This window comes from Pundamilia nyererei, unplaced genomic scaffold (genome assembly GCF_000239375.1).
Source record: "Pundamilia nyererei isolate P.nyererei 1_Seehausen unplaced genomic scaffold, PunNye1.0 scaffold00054, whole genome shotgun sequence".
NCBI classification, from domain to species: Eukaryota; Metazoa; Chordata; class Actinopteri; order Cichliformes; family Cichlidae; genus Pundamilia; species Pundamilia nyererei.
The window spans coordinates 2,608,962-2,624,120 of NW_005187455.1; the positions used below are offsets into that span (position 1 = coordinate 2,608,962).

At 39.2% G+C, this 15,159-nt stretch overlaps 1 protein-coding gene across 1 annotated transcript in view; it reads left to right on the forward strand.

The window, feature by feature from the left end:
* kcnq5a (potassium voltage-gated channel, KQT-like subfamily, member 5a) overlaps window positions 1–14,407 on the forward strand; it is a 28,583-nt gene extending 14,176 nt beyond the window's left edge. Inside the window, exons 9-14 of the mRNA XM_013910980.1 lie at window positions 1,956–2,009; window positions 4,100–4,341; window positions 5,582–5,690; window positions 9,737–9,868; window positions 12,649–12,775; window positions 13,001–14,407. Of these exons, the coding sequence (XP_013766434.1) occupies window positions 1,956–2,009; window positions 4,100–4,341; window positions 5,582–5,690; window positions 9,737–9,868; window positions 12,649–12,775; window positions 13,001–14,086 (1,750 nt within the window). The 3' untranslated portion in view covers window positions 14,087–14,407. The remainder of the gene's footprint in view (window positions 1–1,955; window positions 2,010–4,099; window positions 4,342–5,581; window positions 5,691–9,736; window positions 9,869–12,648; window positions 12,776–13,000) is intronic.
* The last annotated feature ends 752 nt before the right edge of the window (window positions 14,408–15,159 follow it).

A 15,159-nucleotide genomic window follows, 5' to 3' on the forward strand; every position in this document is an offset into this window, starting at 1 on the left:
TTGGTCCCCACAAGTGTAGTAGTATTCAAGTTTTGGTCCCCATAAAGATATGTAAACATGGTACACACACACACATACAGACATGCAGGCACACATATGGTGCAGAGACTGTGCAGAATTTAAAAGTCAGGTAGGCAGAAGTGTGGTAATGGAGACAATTATGCTTATTTTTTAATTATGAGCAATTGCTCAGCAAACAAGTGCTACTTTCAAACAATCTTGTGAAACAACAGAATGCTTTTTCTTTCATTTTTTTTACCTCAATTTTCTATCTCAGTTCATAAACTGTGATGGTGATTGTCTTTGCCGTGTGTCTGCGTGCATGCGTGTGTGTGTGTGTGTGTGTTTGTGTGCATATGAACGCACACCCTTCTTCAAACACAGGAGCCTGTACCATGTCTGTACCATGACGCACATTTTCCATTGGGATTGTATTTATATAACTCATCAAACACAAGTCTAGAAGAGACAGACCAAAGTTGAAAAAGAGGGAGGAGAGGGGAGATAGAGGATTTCAGAGAGGGGAAAAAGACAGAAAGATTTGTGAGTTTAATTATGCTAGTATAATTTTTTACAGTGCAGCACTTCTTTGGCAACATTTGGGGACCTTATGTTGAGACAGCAGCTTTTTAAGGCATTTAAACTTAAAACACCACCACACATACGTATATAAAAAAACGGTTTACACTCTCAGTCAAACACACAAGCAAATGTGCTTCTCATCCTTAAACAAAATAGCATTTAATTAGGCTTTGTTGCTTTCACAACAACATTAATTCCCCAGAAATCCTTCTGTTTAAAAGACTGTGTTTAATTAGGTTTTCCTTTCTTAGAAACAATTTACACTCGTTTAATCATAATTATGCACACTTTTATGACACTGCTTCTCTTCTAAATGTTCTCCTCCACCAAGGGAACTCATAACACTCTCTGTTATTAGTGGTTTTACAGACTGCCAACTGTGGCTGTTTGGCGGCGGTAGGTGCCGTGGTAAACGGCTGGTGGTTTTTGTTTAAGCAGACTTGTAAACACCAGCAGTAGTAAACATTAGGCGCACCACAAAGTGCTACAGCGGGCATCATGCTGAGCGTAAGTGTGCTGGATATTGGCAGTGAAAAGAAACATGAAATAAAGATTAACAGGGGTTTAATCATTAGGTTATGCGTATAGACAGGTGTGTGTGAGAGTGTGTGTGTGTGTGTGTGTGTTCATACCTCCATGTGCAGTGAAGTATAACTCAATCCCACTGATAGTAGTAGGTAGACTTCCAAAGAATTTGTCTTTTTTCTAACATTTCCTTTGTCTATTTTTAACCAGAGAACTATTTCTCATCATTTAAGTGTGAAATTATATCTCTAGCCGACTCACCTCCTTCCTGATAGGAAAACATTTCTTTGCAATGACACTGTTCATGTGAAAATATTTATTTATTCCACAACACTGCTGAAAAACCAGCATTCACTTCAAACTGGGCCAAATAAACTGGCAAGCATGGCAGCTTTTAATTTAAAGTTTTAGACAAGGGAGGAGAGGAGACAGAACATATGGATTTGGTTTGCTTGTATTGGATGCAGTATTTGCACATAGATTCAGTTGGACATACTTTGTACTAATAAACTGTCAGTTTAAATTCTGATAAATGTCCAGTCTGACTCCAGCTCTGCAGCTCAGGGATCCAACAACAATGGCACCGACAGGAAATTTATTGGATTTGTACTGTAAATATGTTTGTCTTCCCAAAAGTGAGGGAAAACTGAGTACAGGTGGTTATACCCATTCCCATCCCTCTTTGAATTATATCCCCTGCCCCTGTGTTTGCTGTGCATCAATATTGACTGTAGAGAATTTCTCCACTGTGAGCTGAAATCTGCTCCAGGTTTAATATCCTCCCTTATTTATCCCTTTCTTCTCCATCCCTTTCCCTCCATTTCATTCATCTGTCCCTTGTGCTCTAGTAAGGGTCTAAGTAATGGAAGGCTCTTCAGAAGGTATTCTCGGAAATATAGGAGGTACCTACAGTACTACCCAGCATCCTCTCTGCCCTGCCCTTAGCCCTTAGAGTAACTTGTGAGAATGAATGACTAATGGCATGGAGGAGAACAAAGAGAACCCCACTTAACTGCCTTCTTACAATGCTTCCTTACCCGGTTATTTTTTTATCCCATAAAGGAATTTGTCTCTTTGACTATTGCTGCCTGCTGCCTGTCTATCCCAAACAAGTCTTTGTTACTGCATTAGAAATTAAAGGGAATTCCACCTAAAGTCATTGCAGAAGTAGACTTTGTTTTACAAGGTACTATTTTCAAAAGCAATACCAATTTTTTTTTCCTTAATATGATTAAGGAAAAAAATTGCAGCAGTAAACAAATTGCATGTTGAAACCCCTTTTGTTCTTAAAAGGATTCAATAAACTGACATCATGGCATGCTGCTTGTCACGACTCTTTCCTAATTTGATTTCATTTAATTGCAAATTATAGATATTTATACTAGTTTCTCAGGGAGACACTTTAATAAAATAAGGAAATCATGGATCTGGGCTTGTTATCCTAAATTATCCCTCAACAGCATATATGTAGCTCTTCTACATTTACTGTTAACGTCACTGTTACATTACTGCTGTACCTCCCATTTAAATCATTATGCCAATCAATGATGGAAACTATGATAACACAAAAAGATCTATTTCTCTTCAACTATTTGTCTCAGTTCACAATATTGGATTTTTATTTCTGTTTATTAATAACAGTACGTGTATAATATCACATCGTTACTGTATTGCTCAGTGATAATTTATAGTTTTAGCTTGTGCATTGCAGCACTGAATTGTGTTGCTACACAAGTAAGAGAAAGGAATGGTAATATTGCACAGGTCTGTAAGTTTCAAGAAACAATAGTAGATAAATTGGTAAATTGATCACTGAATCTCAGGTGAGATACTGTGGTCTGAACAAAAAGATGATTTTTTTGGCATGGAAATTGTGCTGGAGCTTTGCATCTCTCTCATCGATCTGCTGCATTGCATGCTGATCAATTTGCCCAAGCAGCATACAGTAATAGTTTGCTGCAGTGCATCTCATTGATTTTGAACTTTCTGCATACCCAGCAGCCCCTTAAAGGTTTCCAAAGATGTGAACATTATGTCATGAATTTCATTTTTGTTTGTCATTTTTAAATGTTTGTGATATCATTAGGTATTTATTTAGCCTGACAAAAATTGGGGTGATAGAGGAAGACCAAGTTTGTTTGATTTAATAGAAATAAAAGTGAAAATGTGATCATAAATAACTACATTAAACAGTTATATGCTTCAAAAAACCTCATTAATGATTAACCTTTTGATACTGGTTTTAGTAGACTTACCTGTGACTATTAATTACCATGCTGGAAGCGATTTGGCAACAACATTCGTCTTGGAAAAATCTTGTTCTTTTTGCAAGTAAAGAAAATAAAATCTAAATTAAGATTTTGTCCAAAAACATAAAAGATCAAGCACCATCTAGAAATTTTAGAGGCTTTTTCTCAATAATGGTGTCATTTGTTTAACGTTGATTAAAAATGACCGTGGTGATGACGGTAATGTTACTATGCTTCAGCTGCGAATGACGATTACAACACCTCAGGATCACTGAGGGTTTGTTTTTGGTGGCTTGGTAGGCAGTCTGGCACTGTTCTGGTGTTTTGGGCATGTCAGTTGGATGGATGATGTTTGGTCTAAAGGAAAAGACAGAACAGTGCCCTTTGTCTGAGCTCTGAACTCTTCTCACTCTCTGAGGGGAAATAGGTGTTGACAGCATCCCCTTTTTGTCTCTCTCCTAGTGTCTCTCTCTGAACCCCAATCTGTGTCACACATAAGCTCTTTCTTTGTCACTTCAATCCTTAACTCACATTCTTCACTTTTTCCTCTCTATATCTGATCATTCTTTCTGTCCCTCCTACCCCCCCCCTCCCCCTCCCCCGTGTCTTTTCTCTCGCACATCTTTCCTACTATATTACCTCTTTCCTTTCTACTGGTATGAATGTTTCTCACCATATCCGCTGTCATCTTCTCTGCTCCTCTTCTATTTTCTCTCTCTCTTGTCTTCTCTCCCTCCATGCAGTCAGAAGTTGAGCTTTAAGGAACGGGTCCGCATGGCGAGCCCTCGTGGTCAGAGTATGAAGAGTCGGCAGACGTCCATGAATGACCGCCAACGCTGTTCCCCTGGCAACGAGATGGTGGGCAGCACAGAACTGATGGGCGGCAGCCCTGCCAAAGTGCAGAAGAGCTGGAGCTTCAATGATCGGACCCGGTTTAGGCCGTCTCTGAGGTTGAAGAGCCAGCCTCGTACAGCTGTCCCAGATGGTGAGCTTGTAATGTTACTGTAACCAACCAAACCAACATCTGACAAATGACACTTTCAGAGAAATATGGAAGAAATATGGGAGTATATGTAAAATGCCCTGTGGAGTTACACCTTTCAAGACATTACCTTAAATATAACCCAAAAAAGTTAAGTAAAATAAATTCAACAGTATTGTAGCACGTTTGAAAACCCAGTTATCTTACCCCTAAATTTGTGAAGTAGTTCGAGATATGTTTTGGATCACTGCCCTGCCTCCTTTCAGGTTCAGTCTTTTAACTGACTGTGTGACATTTGCACTCAGACTTATATGATTAGAAGAGATTTAGTGGAATCCATTCTTCCAAGTTTCTATGCCATCTTTCCTGTGCCGAGGTTGTTCATTTCCTCAAACAAACCTTTTGCCCTGTGGTTAATTATAGTTTGGTAAAAATTTGGTTGAGGAAATCCATACATTACAATTCATTGTTAATATAGCTGATTATTTGTTATTGCTATGTCCAGTTTAATTTGTTGTCATTTTTTGCCAATTTTATGTTGCCAACTTTGTGGTAACCATTTATGATGGTCGCATCCTGTTCTAACAAGCAGAGCAAAGCAAAGTCCATAAAGACATGGATGAGCGAGTTTGGTGTGGAAGAACTTGGCTGGCCTGCACAGAGTCCTGACCACAACCTGACTGAATTACAAGCCAGGGTTTCTCATCCACCCACACCCAAGTTTGTGAATGTGATAGCTCGAGAACAAAGCAGCATAGCAGCTTCAAATTTATACCACAGGTGTATCTGTTAAAAATGTTGGACAAGTTCGAATCTCAGTGACCTTGACCTTTAGATTAAGTTCAGAGGTCAAGTTTTCTGAAAATCTTGTGAATGCTATAACTTGAGGTTCCATAGAATTTTGAAATTGATGATTTTATAATGCTTATTTAGTCCTCTTCAGGTCCACATCTCCCACTCTAATTGTTATCGGTAGTATCAAGGATATACACCCTCCTCTTCCATCTTATAGATCGCGGAGGTGGCAAAAATATGTCAGTTTCTTTGTTCCTGTCTTAAATATCCCAAACACAATATAGATTTTCACCTCCTAAAAGTCAAAATAGTATCATTCGGAAACATTCTCACAGACTCTTTTCTCTTCCAGCTTGCAGAAAGTTGCAAAAGGTTTTTGAGTTTCAAGACTGCAGATGCTTTCAGCAGAGCAACATTTATTGATGACTCAACACTCTGTTTCTTTCAGTGGACACAGGCATGACCACAGAGGAATCCTTTGATGAGCGAGGGTGCCACTGCGATGTTACTGTGGAGGATCTATCAGCACCTCTCAAGGCTGTCATCAGAGCTGTCAGGTGAGGTCCTGCTCCAAATAAACTTTATGAGTGCCTTATGAGGTAATCAAAATCAACCCCAAATCACCAAACTGCTTGAAGACTTTGGGCGAGCAATTCTTTTTTGAAGAAGAAAGAACCAGCAAAAACACATTCAGATGCTAATATGCAGTCACACTCAAGAAGATTTTATTGAATTTTCTTACAATGTCGAAAATAGGGAGTACTATTACGAAAATAAGACAGATAGGGTGGTCACTTCTGCAGTTTGCTTTCCAAAATCGTGCTTTTATCCATTATCCTCTTCACTCACATTAGGTGCCAAAAACTCAGTCACGTCTCACTTTTCACAGCTTTTGTTTTCATTTGTTGTTTAACACTTTAGATATATAATTGCTTTTTAGAGAACTGGATGGCAAGATTGATAAAATAAATCACATATTTTGGTAAATGTGAAGATGATAACTCCCGAGCTCTACCCACTTGTTGTCTTGCTGTCTACTTAAAAAATGGCAACAAAATTACAATTTCAAATTTAGGCCTTTTTTAAAAGCAGTGCACAAACCATCTGTGGTGTCAGGTGGGCTACCTTTATCTTCTATCATATACTCTTAACCCTGAAACTACAACTATTTCTAAGCTCTAGTTCAAAGCAGCAATAATGGAAACATCATTTTGTTAGGGGTAGGAGATTGCAGTGATGTTGCACGTCGCACATTTGGATCCCTGGGTATAATATAATTCCATTTTTTGAGATGTCTTTGTGCCTCTGCAGTATACATGAGTCTTAGTGTGTTAGAATCAGCTGTGTCAGTGTCACCATAGATAATGGTCCTTACAAAGTAAGGATTAGGAGGCTGGAGCAGTGACAGCTGCATGTTTGTAAGGAAAGAGGATCTCACAGATTTCCTTTTGGGACCTTTGTGCTTTTCTCTTTAGCTTTTTTTTTTACATGTTACTTTCACTGTCATCTGTTGGTTAGGCTTAGGCACTGAAAACTAAATTCAGTAAAAGATTGGGGTTTGGTTTAAAATATGCTCCTGGCAAACCTGCTGATGAGTTGGGAGTGACAGCCCCATCTCACTAATGCCATAAGAGCACAACCCACCAAAAGGACACTTTCTGACTTAATAAGCCACGTAAGCTTTTAACAAAACAGCCTTAATTGATGCCTTTGGGGATGAGAACCGTCTGAACCAATTCAACAAAACCATGAAACTCTGATTAGTCTAATATATGCACTTTAAATAGCAGCCAAAAGACAAATAGCTAGCTAAATTACAGGCTGCAATATATTATACCAGTGGTTCTTAAACTGTGGGGCGTAGAGCCTTTGGTTGGTTGCAGAACCTCTGCAGGTGGGGAACAGAAAACCAGGTGAAAAATAGGAAGTGAAGAGAAAATGCCATTTATAATTGCCAGTTAACTTAACCAGCAGAGAAGCTGAGGGACGCTGGGGTAGCTGGAGAGAAGCAGTACAGGTACAAGGACAACATGCAAAGATCTAACCCTGTGCCAAATAATTCTGAAGCACTAGAAAATAAATCAGAAAGTCTAAGCCTGACAGAAATATTTGATTAAACTACGAATAGAGCAGAACGCTGAAACTCTTTATATACTACCACATGCACTTCAAAGACCCGCCAGCAGACCAACAGTCAACTAATTAGTAGACTTCAGAATATTATACCAGTAGTTCTCAGAAGCAGGCATAGGAAAAAATCAAGTTCAAATCGAATGTTAAGCAATTTCAGGGAAAATCAATTAGTAGGGATTTGGTGATGCTATTTGGCTGACCCTTACTTAAGCTGTATTTTTTTTTTTTTTTTTTTTTGCTGTTGATGAAAAAGTGGCAAATGAGCTCTTTTTGGCTTCTGAAGCAAGACATGCCAGAAAATGTTCCTGCAGTTTCTTGCATAGAAGCACCAGGTTTCCAAAGTCTACACTTGGTGTGTAACAAGCTGCTGGTGCTGAAACTGTAACTAAAATTAAAGAGGATGATTTTATTAGTATTTTTCTTTGCTAAATGTTAAATTATACTAATTTTAACAATTATGCAAGTGAGAATATTTTCCAAAATGCTAAATTAGTCCTTTTAATCAGACTAACTAAAGTGTTTGTGCTAATAATAAAACCCATTATTTATAATTGGTTATAAAAGATAATGGTTTATTGAAATGAAGTTTGAGATTACCCTTTATCAGCAATCCAACTAAATTGTTGAGTAGATTTATTGTCTACTTTTACATATATGTCCTGCATGTTGGAACTAATAATACTGCTATTGATCACATATTTATTTTTTATCTTAGTAGTTTTACCTCTCCTGTGCTCTCTAAAGTCAAGAGTTTCTTCCCAATCAACTGGTAATGTGACGGCACTGACCCGTATTTATGACTGTTATAGTGCATGAATATAGTGTGTAGATGTGTTCTAGCTGAGCCTGCTCTCTTTCACTGGCACCGGCACCCTGTGAACAAGTGTTTATCCTACTGGCACCAGATGACTCTCTCACTCCACCGCTTCTTCTCACCTTTTTTCGTTGTGCAAATGTCTAATTTCATATATGAATGAAGTATTTTTTAAATGGCCTACTTAGCTGTAGTTTCTATATTTTCTATGGTTTACTAAGAATTAAAATTTTGCTGCCTCAATTTTATAGATCATGAATTCGATTGTTTCCATATAATAAAGAGACAGATTGTTGACGAGGTAAAAACTGGATAAATTCAGCATTTAAAAACCATTAAAACAATTTACATTTATCAGCTTTTTAAGGCAGGGGTTCAATAATGGTTCAGTAATAAAAAGACAATGAATCATGTGTGAAAACCTGAAACCCCTGGCATGCCCTTAATAAAAGCTCTGAATTATTGATACAAGATAAAAAGCCAAATTATGATTTTCAGTTTTCCATCTTCAAATAGTTGTTGCCACTGCTAGTATCCCTGCATTTTGTTCCATGCTTTTTTTTTGTTTGTTTTCCTTCTGTTCAGTTGTCATCTTTATATAGAATTATGGAAAAATAAGCACATGCACTTAATATAAATGGTTAAAGGGGTTGTAAGTATACTTACAACCCCTTTAGAACCTCACATTTGTTTCTCCAGGCATTTGCTATAAGTTTGTTTATGCATTTCTGAGGTATCTTACAATTGATCTTAAACTCAATTGTATTCTTTCAATGTCAGATTTTTCATTTACCAAATTTTATCATTGTGTCCTAATGGAGAGTAGTCAGTTATGTAACAGTTTGAGTGGAATCTTTTTGTAATCCACTCTTTAAGCGAATGAAATCAGTCTGTCAACCTTTTGATAGTTCAGTAACAGTATCCACTCAATCATTCTTTTATCTGATCTGGATTATTGTCAAGTTTAGGGGTTTACATGCAAAGACTTTATATCATGCTTTTGTATAATGAAGCTTATTAAACCCCTCTATCACCATCATCATCTCTTTCTAGATCTACATACAATTGCACAGATAAACTCCCATCTACGAGCTATGCTGCTGCCACCTAACCCTGGCTGGTCTGCACACTCAGCAGGCCATTCTCCATGGGCAGCCAGATCCCAGGGTTTTCCCAGGGTGTCGGGTTGAGGGCTGGAGACCCCCTCCTCTGTCAGGGCTGTTATTACACAGGGTCATCTGTCACTGCTGCTTCCATTTAGGCAGTGAGAAAAATAGGCAGTGGGAAACTACCAGAAACCACTGGGGACTCTAAATGAACCAAGAGGCATAGATCTCCTTACCTGGATCAATATTATTACTCAGCAGCGGCTCTGTTCACCAAATAAAAGGAGAAAGAAAATTACACTCAGGTTTCACAAATTCGCCATTACGCACTGGTTTTCCATCAGATACTTCAGAAAGTATTTGAAATTTTGTGTTATCTTTGTTACACTCCAAAAAGAAAAGATCAACAGTGAAGCACAAGAACCTCTCTGTAGGTTTTCTCAAACTTACTGCTGGCACCTAATGGTGGTGTTTAGTAATTACACCCTAGATTTCACTTAAATTGACTCCCAGCAATCACTGTGTGTGTATTTGTATTTTGCATGTATAGGATCATGAAGTTCCACGTAGCAAAGAAGAAGTTTAAGGAGACGCTGCGTCCGTATGATGTGAAGGACGTGATTGAGCAGTACTCTGCAGGTCACCTGGATATGCTCTGTCGCATCAAGAGCCTTCAGACCAGGTCAGGAAACGGCATGCACATTGATTGATATTGACAGATTTCTGTGTTCCTGCTTTCAAAATCAAGGAATTTATAGATGTATCAAGAACCTGAGCTGCTATGTGTTGATTTTGCTGCAATTCGAGCTAACGCTATAGGTTATATAGCACGTCACAGAAAATCATTATAAATTAACTTTAAACTTTAACATTCTTTTAAGTACATATTTCTTTTCCAAACTAAATACATATGTGTAGATGTGTGTTCCCTCTCTCTCCCAGACTAGACTCTGTAGTGGGTCCTCCTCCAAGGCCTTTGCGCAGCCGTGGGAAGACCTTTTCCTCTCCCTCCCTGCATTTATATTACAGCCAGACCAGCAGGAAACGGTCGACACCGGGGTTAGACTCACCCCCTTTTCTGGTCCTTCTGCCAAATGCTTCCCTACTAACTTTGCCAGCCAGTTTGAATTTGCATATGCTTAGATGTATTTGAACTAATTCAGCCAAATGTACAAATATAACTTATCTTAATACTTGAAGCGATTTTGGTGCAGTAATCATTTCACTGACTTAATAAGTGGACACATAGAAAACACAGGCCTTCTAGGTGAAAAGTCTGTCAAAATGGCATACACATAGCTTCATGCCACACATTACTATGACCACCGTTATTCTTCAGCACAGACTGAAGTCTTCTAGGTGAACTTTCTAGTATTTTCTTAAAGCAGTCTTCAGGAATAGTTTTCCAGGTTCTTGAAGGACATTACAAATCTCTTCTTTGGATGTTGGCTGCCTTTAGTTCTATTCTCTGTCCAGATGATCAGTCTATGATGGTGCGTGGTTTTCTTTTCAGGTATGCTTTGACTGCATTAGCAGTGTGTTTGGGATCATCGTCAAGCTGATGAATTGAGCCATTGCTTTCCGCATGGTATTGCACAGTGGATTAAAATCTGATGGTACTCATCTGCGTTTGTAATTCAGTTTTGATAAGATCCCCAACACCAGTGACTGAAGCCCCAAATCAAGACAGAGCCTCCACCATGTTATTTATAAATAGGTGTACAGTCAGTGTTTTCTTCTCTCCTGACCTCCTCAGTATAGACCACTGACAATTTGAATCAAACTTTTCTCATTTGGATTCATCACTCAATAACACCAGTTCTTGCTTTCTCCCTGTTTCCCTTCCTAAGCAATGGCTTATTGACTACCACCCTTCTCCTGAGATAGTTTTTGATGAGGCAACATCAAACAATAGCTGGATTAACTGAAGGGCTCGATGCAAATCTTGAGTTCTGTGTCAGGTCTTTGTACAGTTTTTTTTCCTATTTGTTAATGATAAACATTTAAATGTTGTTCCTCTGCAGTAGATATGGTTTTAGGCCTACCGCTTCTTCTTTTGTCCTCTATCTGTCCAGTTTCCTTAATTGCAGGACACACTGCACAGCATGCTGAAACATGCCATGTTTTTGACTAAAAGCATTTTAGGAATCACCTTGTAGAGAAATACTATTTTTTGCCAGTCGACCTGTGTTTCAGTCGGCATTAGGCGGCCTCATAAACAAAAAATCATTCATTTGAAAATGCCATCCTTCACCTCTGTGTGTATCTGTTCATTTATGTACCTGTGCTTAAAGCTTCATGGTGTTAAGTCAGAGAGAAGTGCCTGATCCAGTTTTTTCCCTATCTCCAGACTGGCCAGTGCAGCAGACTCTGGTCGCACCCAGCCAAGGAATATGTCCTCTCCTGCACTACACTATTATTACAGCAACCACATGAAGAAGCTTTCTGGCTCAGGGTTATTCTATTTCACTTAAATTAATTTTAGACTTTAAAATCCTGCCACATGCAGCCATAGCTGCTAATAAGTGCTATAGCAGTGGAAATCAGGTTACTGCAAGCAGATATAAAATATCTGAAATGTATTAACTTTCCCGCAGAACCAGATGGTTGGAGTTTACAGTAGAACATGTAGTTAATACCAGAAGGTTTTGACAATAACTGAAAGGCAAATGAAATTGCAGTACAATTCAATTCCTTATTTTAACCCAAAACTTGATGATTTTAATATGTTAAACTCCATCCACATGGTAAGGTTTTTATTAACCGTGTCTGACACATAAATATTTGAAGTAAATGCAAACAAACCCAAACACAGCTGTCTGACATCACATTAGATCTCATCTGTATTTCCACACTTCATTCTTTCTCCTTTCATCAGAGAGTGGAAACATTATTGTATGTGAATGCTGCTGATTTGTATGCAGTTGTGTGCGGTTTGGATGTGCTTTTTATTTTTTCCTGAGTGAAAACAGGCACCTGTGCATTACTTTGGAACTCAAAGTATGAAAATTAACTTCACTAACTGAACATAATTAACTGTCAGAGAACAAAGACAACCATTTAATGAATACTCTGACATAATCTGACAGTAATTTAAATCAAGCACTGCAAGAAGCAGCTCACTCAGAGCTTTTTTTTTTTATTAAATATGCTTTATATTCTATTAAAAAAAAAAAAAACATGCAAACACAAACAAACTGCTACAAAATGTATTACATCCGATCCTAAAATTAAGTTTCCCATAGATTTTCCTCCTTTTTTTCCATAGTTGTTTTTATACTATAGCACTGATTCACTCAAGCCATGTGTGGGGTTTTTTTTTACTAACCCTAACCTTAGCCTTCTGTTGCTTTAGGTTTGTTGTCTGCCTGCAGATAACCTGAAATACAGCAGGGATGCCTTCTTATATTACAACGTCATTATTTTCTAGTATAATAATCCTAATGTATGTGTGTATCTCAGGGTGGATCAGATCTTGGGAAAAGGCCAGATTCCTGTGGATAAAAAAATGAGGGACAAACTGCACCCAGATGGAGACTCCCTAGAGGGCATGAGCATGCTTGGACGTGTGTGTAAGGTGGAGAGGCAGGTGGGTTTAAGAAAAAAAATAAGGAACACAGAATGCATGTAAAATGCATTCATAAACTTTTATTACCTCACATTGTTGGTGATTTGTTTGGGCTCTTGACCAATACCTATGAAACTTTGCTTTTAACAGTATCAATTTATCTGTATTGGAAACCCCCAGAAAATTTACAGAATAGTATTCAGCTCTTTCAGCCTTGGTTCTTATTCTCTTTTCTTTTGTGCCTAGGTAACTTCCATTGAATCAAAGCTGGACTCTTTGCTGGATATTTACCGCCAAGTCCTACAGAAAGGCCCCTCAGCACTCACCCTCTCCTCCCTCCCCCTGTTTGAACTGGAGAACCAGCATCATAACTCGGACTACCCGACCTCAATCATTGGCAGGGATCTTCCCTCCCATCAGGGAGGTGAGCCTGTTGGAAGCGGAGGACACAACAGTGGCGGCATGCGTCGTTCTCTCAATCCCAACCCGAGAGGCTTGCGGCTCATACTGGCACCAGCTGATGATGATGCTCCTCCGGACTCAGCCCCTCCATCCTATCCACCATCCACAGCCTCGCTCTCCCCATCACCTCTGCTGCCCCCTGATAGCCCTTATCCAACTTTGGTCACCACCAATGGTACCCCGAAAAAAGCACACTTCCCTGATCTGCCGCCCCCACCTTCCTCCACGGGGAATTTCACTCTTCAACTCCCCCCTATGGTACACCCCTCTCACCTCCGATGCCCTGCTGACCCGATCTCAGATGATCTGACAGATGGAGTGGCAGTGGACGAGGAAAGCTCTGGCCCCTCTGTTGTTGTAGGATGCGGTGTGGATTCTGACCAAGAAGGTGACAACGAGGCAGCCTTTGGCCAGGGAACGGTTCAGCTGCGGGAGAAGCCTGGCTTGAAATCTGAGGGGGTCTGGAGGAGGCACATGAGCCTTGAGGTGAAGCCCTTGCTGCTTCTCTCTTCGAGCCCAGATGGGAGGGCTTCAGACTGGGAAGGTGGTCTTGGGAAGTCGATCTCTGTGCAGAACCTCAGTCAACCTTTGACCAACCGTGCCCCTGGTCTCTCCTCTGCACTCAACAACAGCAGCAGCAGCAATGGTAGCGAACGCAGCACTGCCCATGATGAGCTCAACAACTGGGATGATACAGAACTCTTTATTAGAGAGTGCAAATTACAAACATCAGAGGAACATTTCGACTTCCTGTCACAGGGACCTGGAAGCAGCACCTCAGACCTTTTAAAGACTGTGGAGGAGGCTGCACCTCACCCAAAAGGAAAGTCAGAGTTTCTCAGTCAGTCCTCACACATACAGCTGGCATAACCACACTTACTGACAGACACACATTTCCATACTGTATGTAAACACCACTGTGGGTGAAGCCACTTTTTAAAATATTTTTACAGGGCAGTAAACAGATTATGTTGCAAGTTTTGCAAATAAATCCTTTCTATATGAACAATGTTTTGATATTTTGTCTAACACTTTTATTCCCAGTTGCATACACACTTTTCATAGGGTACTAAAATTACTACAGCCTATACAGTAAATGAATGTACACGTATGTATGCAAGTGGCCATACTCATGTAAGACAAAATATACAATCAATACACAAAAATGAAAATAACCTTACTGGAAAAACAATATTTTGTTTTTATACAAAAATGACCAAGTTTTTCATATTTACTATCATAAATTAAAGAAAAAGATGCTTAATTTGAAGAGGAATCTTGGAAGGAATCCTAATTTTATTTCTAGATCCAGACTTGTTGGAAAAGCTGTAGATGCCAATCAAATAATGGGGCGCATTGTGAGAAAAGGTTACTGTCCAACAATTTTACATTTTTGCTGAGTCTGACTCAGAAGTAAACCCAATTTCGAGTCTAACTTTTCACTTTACAAATTAAAGGATAATGGAAGAAGAATGCTGAATAACTGTCTCACAGCCAGAACTACTTCACTCTAACTCATTGGTCAGCTTCTACGCACGTGGTGAAACCAGCATCCACATGTACATGCACATCCGCCGAACTCTTTTACACTCTGACAGTTGTGACCATTAACAATAACTACTACTACTCTAAGAAAGGCCAACATGACAAAGAGCTGAGACTGACTAAGAACTTTTCTTGGAAGAAGCAGAGAGTCACTCACTCTGCTAGTTCACTGTCTGTCTTTGGCAACTTAAAATTTCACCTTTTACTTACTCTATGCTTTCATACATATCACTACATGGACAGTTTGAAAAACGAAATATAAATAAAGGGAATAAAGGGTGAGGCCTGGTGTGAGAGAAACAGCTGAAGTATAAAAACTTAAAGGTTGAACCAGGGTTGCATGTGTGCAGACTACAGAAATCTCGTTTTCTTCATTTCCTACAATTGCTGAAGTGTTT